Source organism: Catharus ustulatus, chromosome 9 (genome assembly GCF_009819885.2).
Source record: "Catharus ustulatus isolate bCatUst1 chromosome 9, bCatUst1.pri.v2, whole genome shotgun sequence".
Lineage (NCBI taxonomy): Eukaryota > Metazoa > Chordata > Aves > Passeriformes > Turdidae > Catharus > Catharus ustulatus.
In genome coordinates this window covers 1,112,038-1,125,631 of record NC_046229.1, presented here as the reverse complement: position 1 = coordinate 1,125,631, position 13,594 = coordinate 1,112,038, and the positions used below count along the sequence as shown (strand labels likewise).

General features: G+C 47.2%; 1 protein-coding gene across 1 annotated transcript; it reads left to right on the top strand.

The window, feature by feature from the left end:
* Positions 1–3,455: 3,455 nt before the first annotated feature.
* Positions 3,456–13,502, top strand: LOC117000259 (biotin-dependent 3-methylcrotonyl-coenzyme A carboxylase beta1 subunit-like). The gene is made up of 12 exons (XM_033067757.2): positions 3,456–3,811; positions 5,606–5,802; positions 6,626–6,804; positions 7,554–7,634; positions 8,183–8,361; positions 9,042–9,234; positions 10,192–10,283; positions 10,448–10,604; positions 11,145–11,267; positions 11,663–11,796; positions 12,109–12,190; positions 13,391–13,502. The coding sequence occupies exons 1-12, from the start codon at positions 3,456–3,458 to the stop codon at positions 13,472–13,474; spliced, it is 1,857 nt and encodes a 618-aa protein (XP_032923648.1). The 3' UTR covers positions 13,475–13,502.
* The last annotated feature ends 92 nt before the right edge of the window (positions 13,503–13,594 follow it).

The following is a 13,594-nucleotide window of genomic DNA, read 5'->3' as shown; positions in this document are numbered from 1 at the left end:
AGTGTTCCTTAAATGGCACAGCCCAGCTTGGCTGGCAGAGCTGCAGCTCATGGTAAAGGAAGCCACCACCACATGAACGTTTTCCCTAAATGCTGCTCTGTATAGCCTCAATGCTCAGCTCGGGGGTAGCTAAAATAAGCTCCTAAAATAACAACTTCAAACACTTGCAGCCTCTCACAGGGGCTGGGTTTTCCTACCTCAGGGTGCCTTGAACAAAGGATGCTCCATGCCATGACAGAGAGGAAGGCTGAGCCCAGCTGGAGAACTAACAGAAGTCAATTAGGATCCGTTGGCTCTTAATTAGAGGATTTGTTATTTATCCTAAGCTGCTTCCCAGTACAAACTGGTGGCTGACACCTTCTCTCTGGGAAAAACAGAAATGTGGGGGCTGAAATGTGAAGAGTGTTTCTCCTTTAATCTGAGCAAACAGCATTTAACTTTCATGAGAATGAAATTAAATCACTCTTTTAAGCCTGAGTGAAAACTCCTTCTGTTACAGACAGCAAATTCTGCCTGTGACCACTGATTCTGTCCACTGGAAAACCTGTAAAATAATAAAGGATCATTTAGGCTGGAAAAGAGCTTTGAGGTCATCAAGCCCAGCTGTTAAACGAGCACTGCCAAAGCCACCTCAATATAAACCAAGAAATTAGCAGCAAATGGTATTTGTAGAAAATCTGCACATTAAAATCACATATAATAAAATTGCTATGCAACACCAGTGATTTAGAGATAATGTCTCCTGTGCAAGCCTAACAATTATGGAAAATGAAATAAGCATGGAAATTATAGTTGGACAAGAGGCACATCCATTCACAGAACAGAGAAGTCAAAAATCTCATGAATCCAGGGAAATGATATGTGGGTCGACTTTAAAAGGAGCCCAGAAACACCAGGGAGCTCAAATCTCACTTCAAACACATATCCAAGTGTTTGCATCTGCAATTCCTCCTCCAGGAAGCTGAGCACCACCACCAACTCTCTGAAATTCAGACTTCTTCAAATGTGTTCTGCTTTGCACGGATTTCTGTCACCGCTCCTTCCTTCCCCATTATCACCTGCACCACAGAGAGCACAGGAATTCACATGGTACCCCCCAGGGAATGCAAAAGATCTCTGTAAAGCTGCACAGTGACTCTGTCTGCTCTGCAGCTCTTCAGAGTGTTGGGAGAAAAGAGTTCTGGCTACACTGGGGAAGGGGGGAAGATCTGAAATGAGCAGCAACCACCCCCAAAAACGTCCCAAAGCAGCCTGAAGGTGCAGCAGCTGCTGAATTCATGCATGGGCTCCATCAGCTCTCGTGGCTCTGTCAGTCCCCACAGCACATCTGGGTCAGTGGTTTTGTTAGAGTTCATTGTTCAGTCCAGAGGAAACCTGGAGCCCCTCTGGAGCCAGGCTGGGAGAGCTGGGGGTGCTCACCTGGAGAGGAGCAGGATCCAGTGAGAGCTCAGTCTGCTGTGGTTGTCAAAGGACAAAAAATGTCATTTAAAATTATTACATCTCAGGAAACTTTAATTATTACCCTCAGGATTTTTTAACAACATATATAACTTATTTACCTACGAATTCCAGCCCATGCTGGATACTTTCACTCACGAACATATTAGTCATCCTTTAATAATTGCTACCCAGCCTTATTAATATGTATAATACGGATAAAGAGCTCCCTGGCAGGGATGCATTTTAATGAAGGCACTGAAAGGCAACACACTAATTTCTAGAAGGTTGTGCCATGGTTGGCAATAGCAAACCAATGCAGCCAAGGGATGGGATGGGGTGTGGAAGGAGAAAAATCAAATTCATTTTAATATTCTAATGATAAACTTAATTTGAGAGAGGCCACCTGTGGCACAGGACACGCAAGGAAGGGGACACCCAGGACACTTGGGGCATGGGACAGCAGGGACAAAGGATGCACATGGGAGAGGACACAGAGGCCACAGGACACCAGGGACAGAGGACACCGAGGGCACGGGGCACACATGGCACGGGACACACATGGCACGGGACACAGGACACCGGGACAAAGGACACCGGGGGCGGGCCGCCCTGCGGAGCCGCCCCGAGAGGCGGGCGCGGACCGGACGGGGTAAGGAAGGGGCGGTGGCGGCAGGGTCCGGCCGGGCCGCAGCGGGCACGGGGCGGGCGGGGAGCGGGGCCAGCGGGGCCCGGGGAGCTCCGGTGCAGAGGCCGCGACTCCGAGCTCCGCACCCGGCCCGGGCGGCCCCGCTCCCGGCCCCGCCGCGCTCTGCAGGCCCGGCTGGGCCCGCCCGGCCCGGCCCGGCTCGGTGCGAGGCTGTCCCCTCGCGGCCGCCGAGGCACGGCGGGGACCGGGGGTGTCCCCTCATGGCCCTCACGGGGACCGAGGGTGTCCCCTCATGGCCCTCACGGGGACCGGGGGTATTCCCTCATGGCCCTCACGGGGACCGGGAGTGTCCCCTCATGGCCCTCACGGGGACCGGGGGTGTCCCCGCGGGATAGAGCAGTCCCCTCACAGCCTCCGCGGGAACATGGGGTGTCCCCTCACGGTTTAGGCGGGACTGGGGGTGTCCCTTCACGACCGACTGGAGTCAAAGTGGCTCTTCACGACCCCGTGTCAAAGCGGGAACCAGCGGTGTCCCCTCACAGCCCCTGCGGGAACATGGGGTGTCCCTCGCGGGACAGGGGGTGTCCCCTCACAGCCCCAGAGGGAACAGAGCGTGTCCCCTCACAGGACCAGGGCTGTCCCCTCACGGGACCGGGGCTGTCTCCTCACGGGATCGGGAGTGTCCCCTCACGACCGACTGGAGTCAAAGTGGCTCCTCACGATCCCGTATCAAAGCGGGAACCAGCGGTGTCCCCTCACAGCCTTTGCGGGAACATGGGGTGTCCCTCGCGGGACAGGGGGTGTCCCCTCACAGCCCCCGCGGGACCGGGGGTGTCCCCTCACGGGACCGGGGCTGTCCCCTCACGGGATCGGGAGTGTCCCCTCACGACCGACTGGAGTCAAAGTGGCTCCTCACGACCCTTATCAAAGCAGGAACCAGCGGTGTCCCCTCACAGCCCCTGCGGGAAGAAAGGAGTCGGGGGTGTCCCCTCACCACCCCCGATGCAGGACTGCAGTCAGGGCGTCCCCTCATGTCGCCTGCGGGAACAGGGGCGTCCCCTCACGACAGAAGGGAGTCAGGATGTCCCCTCATCACCCGCGCCCGAGGCGAAAGGGCCGCGCTGCCCCTCAGCTCTCGGGAACCCGCTGTGTAACTCCTGTCACTCGCTGTCCCTCACCCAAGGGAACCCGCTGTGTAACTCCTGTCACTCGTTGTCCCTCACCCAAGGGAACGCGCTGTGTAACTCCTGTCACTCGTTGTCCCTCACCCAAGGGAACCCGCTGTGTAACTCCTGTCACTCGTTGTCCCTCACCCAAGGGAACGCGCTGTGTAACTCCTGTCACTCGTTGTCCCTCAGCTCTCGGGGCCATGTGGAGCCCGGCCCCGCTGTGCGCCCTGGGCCGGCGGCGCCCCGGCCCCTCCGCGCCGCTTCAGCCGCTGACCCGCCTGCTCCAGAGGGAATATCGAGAAAAAACCCCGATCATCCTGCTCCAGAATGAATATCGAGAGAAAACCCCGAGCCGCCTGTTCCAGAGGGAATACCGGGAGCTGCCCGGGCAGGGCTGGGGAAGCACACCGCACCTCCCTCCCCGCCGCTTTGTGAGTTATAAACCCAAATCCAGGCGGAATCCCAAAACATTCCCGGTTCTAGACGGCCGCGTCCCCTCCGTGTACCAACATGTGTTCGAAGGGAATTTAAGGAACAGCGAGGCTGTGATTAAAAGGTAATAAACCGGTTTTGTGGGGGTTTTGAAGCGTATTTGCCCCATGGAACAATGAAAGTGTCCCTGAAAGTGTCCCAGGCCAGGTTGGACAGGGCTCAGAGCAGCCTGGTGTCCCTGCCCGTGGCAGAGGGTGACACTGGATGAGCTTTGAGGTCCCTTCCAACACAAACCAGCCCATGAAATGTTGACTGAAACACCCAAATGGAGGTGCAAACTATTTAGAACAGTGCCATGTGTTGTTTTGCATCTATTGCCAAGAAATACTTTTTCCAGACCTACGTAACATTTGTTTCATGTTGCATTTTGAATGCAAAGACGTAAATGGTGACTCACACACTCCTGACAGAGTAGGGGATGGGTGCTGCAATCCCTCATGGTTTATGGATAAAACGACAAAATGAGTTTAAAGTGTTTGTCCTGAAAGATCAGATGGCAAAATTGCGAAGGCCTTTTGTTCAGGGGAGTGATCCACGAGCTGGAGGCAAAGCTTTGGAAAACACACTGTGCCCTCCTGTGGCGGCATTCAGGACATGAAGAAAATCCTTTCCCTCCGAAGTTTTTCCAACCTCCATCTCTCAGATGAGCCACACTCAGATCAGAGTCACAAAGTGTGTGTGAGTCTTCGTGCCAAACAACATTTACAGTTAAAGGTGATGCATCTGGGGGGAAGATGTGTTTGAAATAAAGGAAGAACTTGGTTTACTTAAGACCAAACTTGGGATACCACAGTTGTTTACAGTTTATTCAGTGTTTTACCTGTACATGGTGCTGCCCTGACGATAACATTGGGTAATCACTCCCTCCTCGTGACACTGAAATGGTTCCTGCTTTTAGTATATCCAGATTTAGTAATTTATTCCACTTCCCAGTTACTGATTTTTGTCAGATAAGCTTGCTGCAGGAACTGACAGAGGAAGCTCTTGGCTGGATTATTCCCAAGAGTAGATGGGACATGGAGGTTTGTGCTGAGTTAGGGCAGGCACACTGTGATAGCCTCATTATTATATATTGTATTATTGGCTTTATTAAACAGCTTTTGGATAACAAAAGTGAAATGTTTGCTTTAAATAATAGACCTTTGCTTTTTATAACACCTTGTAAAAACAATAATCTGAAAATACGAATTTATCTTTATTTTCGTGTCATTTGTGTGAAAACTGTGCAATATATTTGAGATCAGTCTGCTAAAGGGTAATTTGTAAAGAAAATTATTTGAGTCAGGAGGGCCCTCAAAGCCCTTCCAGTGCCACCCCAGCCATGGCAGGGACACCTCCCTGTCCCAGGGTGTTCCAACCCCAATGTCCAGCCTGGCCTTGGGCACTTCCAGGGATCCAGGGGCAGCCCCAGCTGCTCTGGGCACCCTGTGCCACCCTCCCAGGGAACAATTCCTGCCCAAAATCCCACCCAGCCCTGCCCTCTGGGAATCCATTCCCTGTGTCCTGTCCCTCCATCCTTGTCCCCAGTCCCTCTCCAGCTCTCCTGGATCCCTCCAGGCCCTGGAAGAGCTCTGAGCTCTCCCTGGATCCTTCTCCTCTCCCAGCCTGGCTCCAGAGGGGCTGCAGCCCTGGAGCAGCTCCAGAGCTCCTCTGGATGAATTTCTCATCCACACCCCCCTAAATCCCCGCAGGGCTCCTCTCCATCCCTTGTTCCCCAGCCTGTGTTTGTCCCTGGGATGTTCCCTGGGCCAGGATCTGCACTTGGCCCTGGTGAGCTCCTCCAGCCCCTCTCCACCCACCCGTGTCCCTTTGGGAGCAGCACCCCATGGACCGAAACTTTGGTTTTTTATTCCATCAGATACTCGGAACTGCTGGAGAGGGTGAAGAAAGGAGGAGGAGAAAACGCCATCGTGCGGCACACGCAGCGCAACAAGAAACTGTTCGTGCGGGAGCGCCTGAGGCTGCTGCTGGACCCCGGGCATTTCCTGGAGCTGTCCCCGCTGGCAGGGCTGGAGCTGCCCTACGGGGATGTCCCTGCTGCTGGCTGCCTCACGGGTAACAGAAAGGGTGCAGGAATAAAATTTATGGGATATTTAAGTGCTTTCCTAGCAAAAAACAGCACTGGTTTTATTCAGTTCTTATTGCCAACAGGGAAGAGTTCAGCCACTGCTCTGTTACTATAATGGGAAATCTGAGAGAAACCTTTGAAAAAAAATGGTTTTTGGTTTTTTCTAGATTTAATAATTCTACTTACTACTTAATTTTTGTCTCTAAAAATATAGGGTGATGTGTAAAATCAGCTGTTGCCTCTTAAAGGAGAAGGGACAAAGTTACTGTGAGAAACAGGAGCTGTGACACATTTTGAAGTGTTTTTCAAATCATGACAATTGCATTTTCTATGCAGACATTGTCTCTTTAAACTGGAACCACTCTTCAAAATGAAGTTTCATTGAAATTCAATGGAATTCAATTTCATTCAATATCAGTGAAATTGCATTTTGAAGAGTGGTTCCAGTTTAAAAAGTTACTAGAAGAACATTATGAAAACCCTTTTTTAAATTATGGATTGTTCATTGTTTTATCATTCACAGATTTTTCAGTTTTATAGGGGTATTTTTTATTTGCCTTCCTTTTTTTCAGAACTTGGGAGTCACAGTGTATTTTTTCTGTTACATTGTCACCAGAAGTAAGTAAATTTATTTGAAGTTCTTCTGTCATTTGGATTAATTTTTTGTCAGAGAAGAGAATAGACTTCTTCCCTGTGTGGTATTTTCAAGTTAACTTGGAGCTTGATGTAGCATTACTGAAAAAAAAAAACCTCCTGAAAAAGTTTGCCCCCCTTCCTTTTCCTGATAAATTCCTGTGGTACCACTTGCAGGAATTGGCAGAATCTGTGGGGTCTGGTGTGTCTTCATTGCAAGTGATGCCACTGTGAAAGGAGGGACAATTTACCCAATTGGAGTGAAAAAACAGCTGAGAGCCCAGGAGATTGCCATGGAGAACAGGCTGCTGTCTGTGCACCTGGTGGACAGTGGGGGAGCCTTCCTCCCCCTGCAGGTACTCTGCACAGCACAAAATATCTGTATTTATTTCATCCCTTGGGCTGGTCTTGCACCTCCCACCTCATCAGAGCTTAGAAACTCCAGTGGGTGTGCTGAGCTGCTTTTGTGGCTGATAAATGAGTGCATGGTGGGAGGTCTCTGTTTTCCATTCAGGATCTCTAAAGTGGTCTGTATTTTATTGTCCTGGTCGTGCCAGCGATGCACTAAGCTGTGTGGCCTTTAAAAGTGGGATTTTCACAGTTCTGGCTGCAAAATAAGAATTTGCACAGAATTTGCAAATGCAGAGATCATCCTCTCATAGTTGTTCTCTTTTTTACTGAGGGCAAGCACACAGGAAAAGTTTTTACCTGGAATCCAAACTAAGTAAAACTAAGTAAAACTAATCCAAACCTAAGTAAAAAAGGAAACTGCTGAAGGCATTTCAGATGAAGTAGAACTACCACCCTTCCCTTCTCCACATTTGATTTCAGAAAAAATCACAAAACTTATCCTGTGCTTTCAAAGCAAATGGGTATTTTGGGGGGATTTGACAATGTGTAAGGGAATAAATACATAATGAATGCTGGACATGAAAGGTTCAGGAGTGATTATTAATGGAGACCTTCCCAGTGTCAGTTTTGGTGTGGTTGGGAATGAATGAAGAGGAAGCAGCAGCTTTAGTAGCTCATATTAAAAATTAAATTAATATTAAAAAATATTAAAAAATGAAATTAAAAATGCCTTTTTCTTTTTGCTGTCCCTCAGTCAGAGCTGTTCCCTGACAAGCTGCACGGGGGCAGGGTTTTCTACAACGAGGCAATCATGTCTGCCATGGGACTCCCTCAGGTACAGTGGCATGGGGAATGAAGGGCTGTAGGAAAGGAGCCTTTCTGCTTCTTCCCCCCAAGAGTTCAAGATGATGCAAAAAGAAATGGTGAAATTACTGACTCAAATCACAGCTCAAATCAAACTTGTTTGAGGTTGGGACAGACACTAAAGCTTAAGCAGGGACACGCAGAGCTGCCCACGCTGTTTTCATTGTGTTCTACATGAGATTTCACCCCCATGGATGTGAATCCAGTATCTTTTCCAGGGCTAAATCCCTGCACTTGAGGGAATTGACTCTTAAGCTTTGAGGGCAGCTTTTAACTGTGTTGGAAAAAAAGCATAAGCCATATGAACCAAGCATTTCTTGAGCACAAAATCTGAAACTGCACAGACTGGGGTTTGGGTTTTGCTTTTTGACCCTTTTATGCACAGGTAGTACACTTTGTTCTGCCTCTGCTTTCTTCCCCAAGCTGTGATTTAGCACTTCTGCATTTCTGAAACAACTTAGGGCTTGGCTTTGCCTTTGCTGTGCCCTGTCCTGCACTGCAGTGTTTGTGTCCCCTCAGGTGGCCGTGGTGTGTGGCTCCTGTGTGGCTGGAGGTGCCTATGTGCCCACCATGGCTGAGGAATCTATCATCATTGACAAAATTGGGACCCTGTTCCTTGCTGGGCCACCCCTGGTGAAAGCTGCCACGGGAGAAGATGTCTCTCCTGAGGACCTTGGAGGAGCCAGGCTTCACTCACAGTATGTGCAATGGTCTCAAAAGCAGGGAGAGGAATGTGGCATTGGCATTTCAGAGCAGGGCTAAGCCTGGAGCCTGTGGGTGCAGGGGTTTGGCCTCTTGGGTTCAGGGGTTTGGGTTAAATCTGCCAAATGGAAATAAATGTAGTTATTTATGGGGTGAGGCAGGGATTGGACAGGTTTGGTTTGGGTCTCTATTGTTCCACATACTTCTTGAACAACTTCAGGCAAGTCATTTCCTCTGTTCCTCACAGGGAGCAGCCACAGAAGAGGGATGACATCTCCTCTTTCCCAAGTGTTTTCCAGAGTACACAGATTTAACCCAGTTATGCTACATGGAATACCTTCCTGTCCATATCTTGGCTGCAACCACTTACTTTGAAATCATTCCTGAAATTTGCTGTCCTCTTTTCCCTTTTTCATATTGTCTGCAACAACAGCATGACAAAAATAAATAAAATTTTAAAATCCAGATAAACACAAAAGTCAAAGGAAGAGCAACTCCTTACTGTGAATTTAATTTGGGATTGGACTGCACAGAAATCACTGAGTGTCAGCTCATTCATACAGAACCAAATCACACAGAGCATTTGGGGAGTCTCAGCTTTTTTCCTAGAGTTTGGATTTTCCCTCAGCATTCAGAACTCATGAATTCAGTGCTAATTAATGTCTGTCTCTCCTAGAGTCAGTGGCTGCAGTGACCATTTTGCAGCCTCAGAAGAGGAGGCCTATGAGTGCATTCGTAACGTTGTGTGTACCCTGAACTGTGTCCCAGTGCCAGAGGAGGACAGGGAGCCTGACAGCCCCTTGTACAGCCCTGAGGAGCTCCTGGGGCTGGCACCTCTGGATTACAGCTGCACTCTTCCTGTCAAACTGGTGAGGAGCAGGGATTCTATTCCTGCAGGGATTCCATCCCTGCATCCTTCCCTCTGCTCTGTCCCACAGCTCCAGGTGTTATTCTGAATCATCACCTCATCCTTGCCTGCCTGCCTTAATCCTGAAACAAAGCAGGGTGGCAACAGTTCTGTGGGATTACAGAAAATATTTAACCTGAAAATATTTAACCTGAAAATATTTAACCTGAGATCCTGCTGGAGGTAAAATAATCCTGGATTGTGCCAGTGCTGCCCTGTTCCCATGCACTGTTGGGATACTTTATTTCTTGCAGTGTGTTGGCTGCCTTGAGAACATCCATCCCTTAAATGTCTGTGTTTCCCTTCCCTGCCTTTCTGCTTCTTCCCCCTAAGCACTCAAGATGATATAAAAGAAATGGTGAAGTTACTGACTGAAAACCAGCTCAAATCAAACTTGTTTGAGGTTGGGACTGACACTAAAGCTTAAGCAGGGACATGCAGAGCTGCCCACGCTGTTTCATTGTGTTCTACATGAGATTTCACCCCCATGGATGTGAATCCAGTGTCTTTTCCAGGGCTAAATCCCTGCACTTGACTGTAGGAAGCTTTGAAGGCAGCTTTTAACTGTGTTAAAAAAGCATAAGCCATATGATCCAAGCATTTCTTGAGCACAAAATCTGAAACTGCACACTCTGGGGTTTGGGTTTTGCTTTTTTACACTTTTATGCACAGCAACAACTGTGCTTTGTAAAACTAAAATAATTTTGGAGCTGGCCTTTGTCTTAAAATACACAATTGATAATTAAACTAAACCCAAATTGGATTGTTTGTGCATGTTGAGCTTTTAGCAAATCACCCAAAGACCCTCAGTGCTTAAAACAGGTGTGCTACAGTTTGAACAGAGCATTTCTTTTAGCAGATCTCTCCTATTTTCACTTCAGTTTCTCTGCTAAAGTCAAGTCTGTGTAATTGTTTGCAGATTCTGAGCCGGCTAGTGGATGGAAGCAGATTCCAGGAATTCAAGGCTCCTTATGGAACAACACTGGTGACAGGATTTGGCCATGTGGAAGGGTATGGCTGGAAACATTCCCCATCAAATGGATGGGCATGCATTTCTCAACAGCTTCTGTGTCATTCCAATCATTTCTAGGGCTCAGAAGGGAGAATCATGGAATTGCTGAGGTTGGAAAGAACCTCTCAGATGCTGGAGTGAACTGTCCCTGTTTGTTCTGCAGGCACCTGGTGGGGATAGTGGCCAGCAATGGGGAGCTGGCTCAGGATGCTGCTCTCAAGGGCAGCCACTTTGTGCAGCTCTGTGGCCAGAGGGGAATTCCCATCCTGTTCCTCCAGAACACTGCTCCACAGCCAGCAGGGCCTGCAAGCATCTCCCAGGTATGGTATGTTTGCTGCAGTGTATGCCAAACACCTCTTGTTGTTCTTATTGTGTCTGAAATTACATTTTCAGAATTATTAACTGTTAGAAAAACTATCTGTTTAACCACTCTTGATGAAGCTTTGTAAGGACTTTGCTAATGGGAAGATTTAAGAACATTCTCACTTGAATTTTAAGCAGGCCTGGATGCTGATATAAAATGGAACTGTTCAGTTAGCAAGGCAGGCTGCAAAGTTTGGGATTTGCAGTGCTTTTGACATGAAAATACAGTTTATTGATTCCTCTGCTAACTCTGCACTCCAGAAAATTGGCCATTTCTCTATTAAAGTGAAGGCATTGAAGTAGGATTTGTCCTGAGCTAAGGAAAGTAAAAATCTCAGATCTGTTTATGCAGAATGGCAAATAAATAAATAAATAAATAAATAAATAAATAAATAAATAAATAAATAAATAAATAATTTAGAAATACAAGTTTGTTGGGAGCAGAGAGAATCTAGAATAAAGTCTCAAAGGATCTAAAATATCTATTTTTGTTGCAGGCAGAGGCTCATTCCAACAGGCTGAAGGCCCAGGCCTCCATGATGGCTGCAGTTGCCTGTGCTGCTGTTCCCAAAATAACCATTGTCATTGGAGGCTGCTTTGGGAGTGACAGCTATGTCATGGTGAGGGTGGCACCAGCCCAGGGCTTGGGGACACACCTGTCACACTGCTCAAGTGTCACTGCATTCCTGACACACAGCTGGGCAACTTGAGCTCTGAACTAATATTTGAGTAAGAAAGGCAGCAGGGCATGTGATTGCTGAAAAGTAAACATGGAAGAATTAAATTGATTGCTGAAAAGTAAACATGGAAGAATTAAATGTGGAAGGGCTTGGAATCTCAAATGAACCATGAAAACAGAAATACTGAAGGCAGTGGGAGGTGGTGGCTCCTAGCACAGGGGTCTGTCCTCATACACATCCAGTGTTCCATTGTCCTTGGCTGTTCCATCCCACAGACACCTTTTTGTGACTGATCTCAGTGAGTTTGTTCTGTTCTTTGGTTTTTTTCCTTGTAGTGTGGGAGATCATTCAGTCCAAACTTTCTGTTCCTGTGGCCCAATGCAAGAGTTGCTCTTGTGGATTCTCGCCATTTGCCCACAGCTGGGGACTGCACAGGAGAGGAGCTGGAGCTAAACCAGCTGAAGGCAAAGTAAGGGCATTTCATACAAACCTGGCAGGCCTTTCATTGTTAAATTACCTGATTATGTTCACCTTGCACAGCAGCACATCCTGACTAATGAAACAAACATGGATTTACTGCAAAAAGGTTTTAAATTTCCATGTAATTCTGTGTCTGTCTGTTAGGGGCTGTTCCCATTATGCAGAATGCTCAGCTCTGTTATTTGCTGTTTCTGATTAATTTTAACACTCTCTTCAGATGGATGCATTTGCCTGTAATTTTTTTCACTGCTCTGCTGTTTTTATTGTGCTTTTAAGCCTGTTCAATCTGTGCCCTCTCCAGGCTAGAGGAAGAAAGCAGTGCCTTTTACTCCTCCTCCAGGCTCTGGGATGATGGCATCATTCTACCTCAAGACACCAGGAAGGTGAGTTTTCCTTTTAAACCATTTTATTCTCCAAGCTCACAGTGGCTGAGCATGACTCAGGGTAGGTGCTGATTCCACACTCCATGGAATTGCTCTCTGTAATTCTCATCCTCTCTCTTCCCCATTAGTTTGTCAATAAAGTTCCTCTTGAATTCTGGTTACTTGACCACAGCATTTCCTCACTGAGCTTCTCCTTTAACTCAGCATTTCCTCACTGAGCTTCTCCTTTAACTCAGCATTTCCTCACTGAGCTTCTCCTTTAACTCAGCATTTCCTCACTGAGCTTCTCCTTTATTCACAGCATTTCCTCACTGAGCTTTAACTCAGCATTTCCTCACTGAGCTTCTCCTTTAACTCAGCATTTCCTCACTGAGCTTTAACTCACAGCATTTCCTCACTGAGCTTCTCCTTTAACTCAGCATTTCCTCACTGAGCTTCTCCTTTAACTCACAGCATTTCCTCACTGAGCTTCTCCTTTGACTCAGCATTTCCTCACTGAGCTTTAAACTCACAGCATTTCCTCACTGAGCTTCTCCTTTGACTTTATCATAATTTGAATCTGCAGCTGAATCTCTTTTTTCCATATAATTACTCATATCTTCACTCTTTGAAGTTTAGGCTTCCCAGAATTCCTTCTGTTTCCATTCTTTTAGCCTGGGATGTTCCTTTTTGCAATTTTCTCTTCCAGCTTTAAATTTGCTGGGTACATTTGGGGTGCTCCCCTGCCTTTTTATTGATTTGAAATTGGCACACATCCCTCCCTCCATCAGGTTCTTTCTGAAAGCTGCTGCCTTTGTTCTTTTATTTTTCCTTGTTAGATTGTTTGTTAGCAATAAAAATCTTCTCTGCACTTCTGAGGTTTGTTTGCTTGAAGATCTCAATCTGTCCTGGTTTCAGCTGGGGTTAAATCACAACACAACCCTTCTAAATATGGAACATATTTATGGAACTATGTGGATGGTAAATATTTTCATGGAGTTTATGGGAACTCTGATAATGGGAGAGCACCAAGAGGTTTTTTTAGTCCTAGTCCTGAAATTCCCACTTTATGAGCTACACATGAAAATGAGTGAGTTGAACTGTTCAGTGTGTCACAAGAAGAAGGAACAAATAAATAAATACAGAACTAATGAGTTTTACTGGTTTTTTTTTTTAGTTTGTTTGTTTAAGGCTCATTGTTTATGTTGCTTTTTTAATTAGGTGATTGCCCAGTGCTTGGAGATCATGGAACAGAAGAAGTACCAGACTGTGTTTTCCCATCCCCATCCCATCATCAGGATGTAACTGCAGCCCCTCAAACCAGAACCCTCTGCCAGGACTCTGAGCACAAACATTTTCTAATTCTTTGATGCCATTAATAAAAATGTTGAACAATTGAAGACAAACAGCAATCCCAGCTTTTAA

What these genes read in the sequence shown, in the direction of transcription:
- LOC117000259 (XM_033067757.2), top strand. Translation starts at nt 3,456, where the DNA reads ATGTGGAGCCCGGCCCCGCTGTGCGCCCTGGGCCGGCGGCGCCCCGGC. An exon ending in CTGCCATGGGACTCCCTCAG is followed by an intron (nt 7,635 to 8,182) that starts GTACAGTGGCAT and finishes GTGTCCCCTCAG; the next exon opens with GTGGCCGTGGTGTGTGGCTC. An exon ending in GGCCTGCAAGCATCTCCCAG is followed by an intron (nt 10,605 to 11,144) that starts GTATGGTATGTT and finishes TTTTTGTTGCAG; the next exon opens with GCAGAGGCTCATTCCAACAG.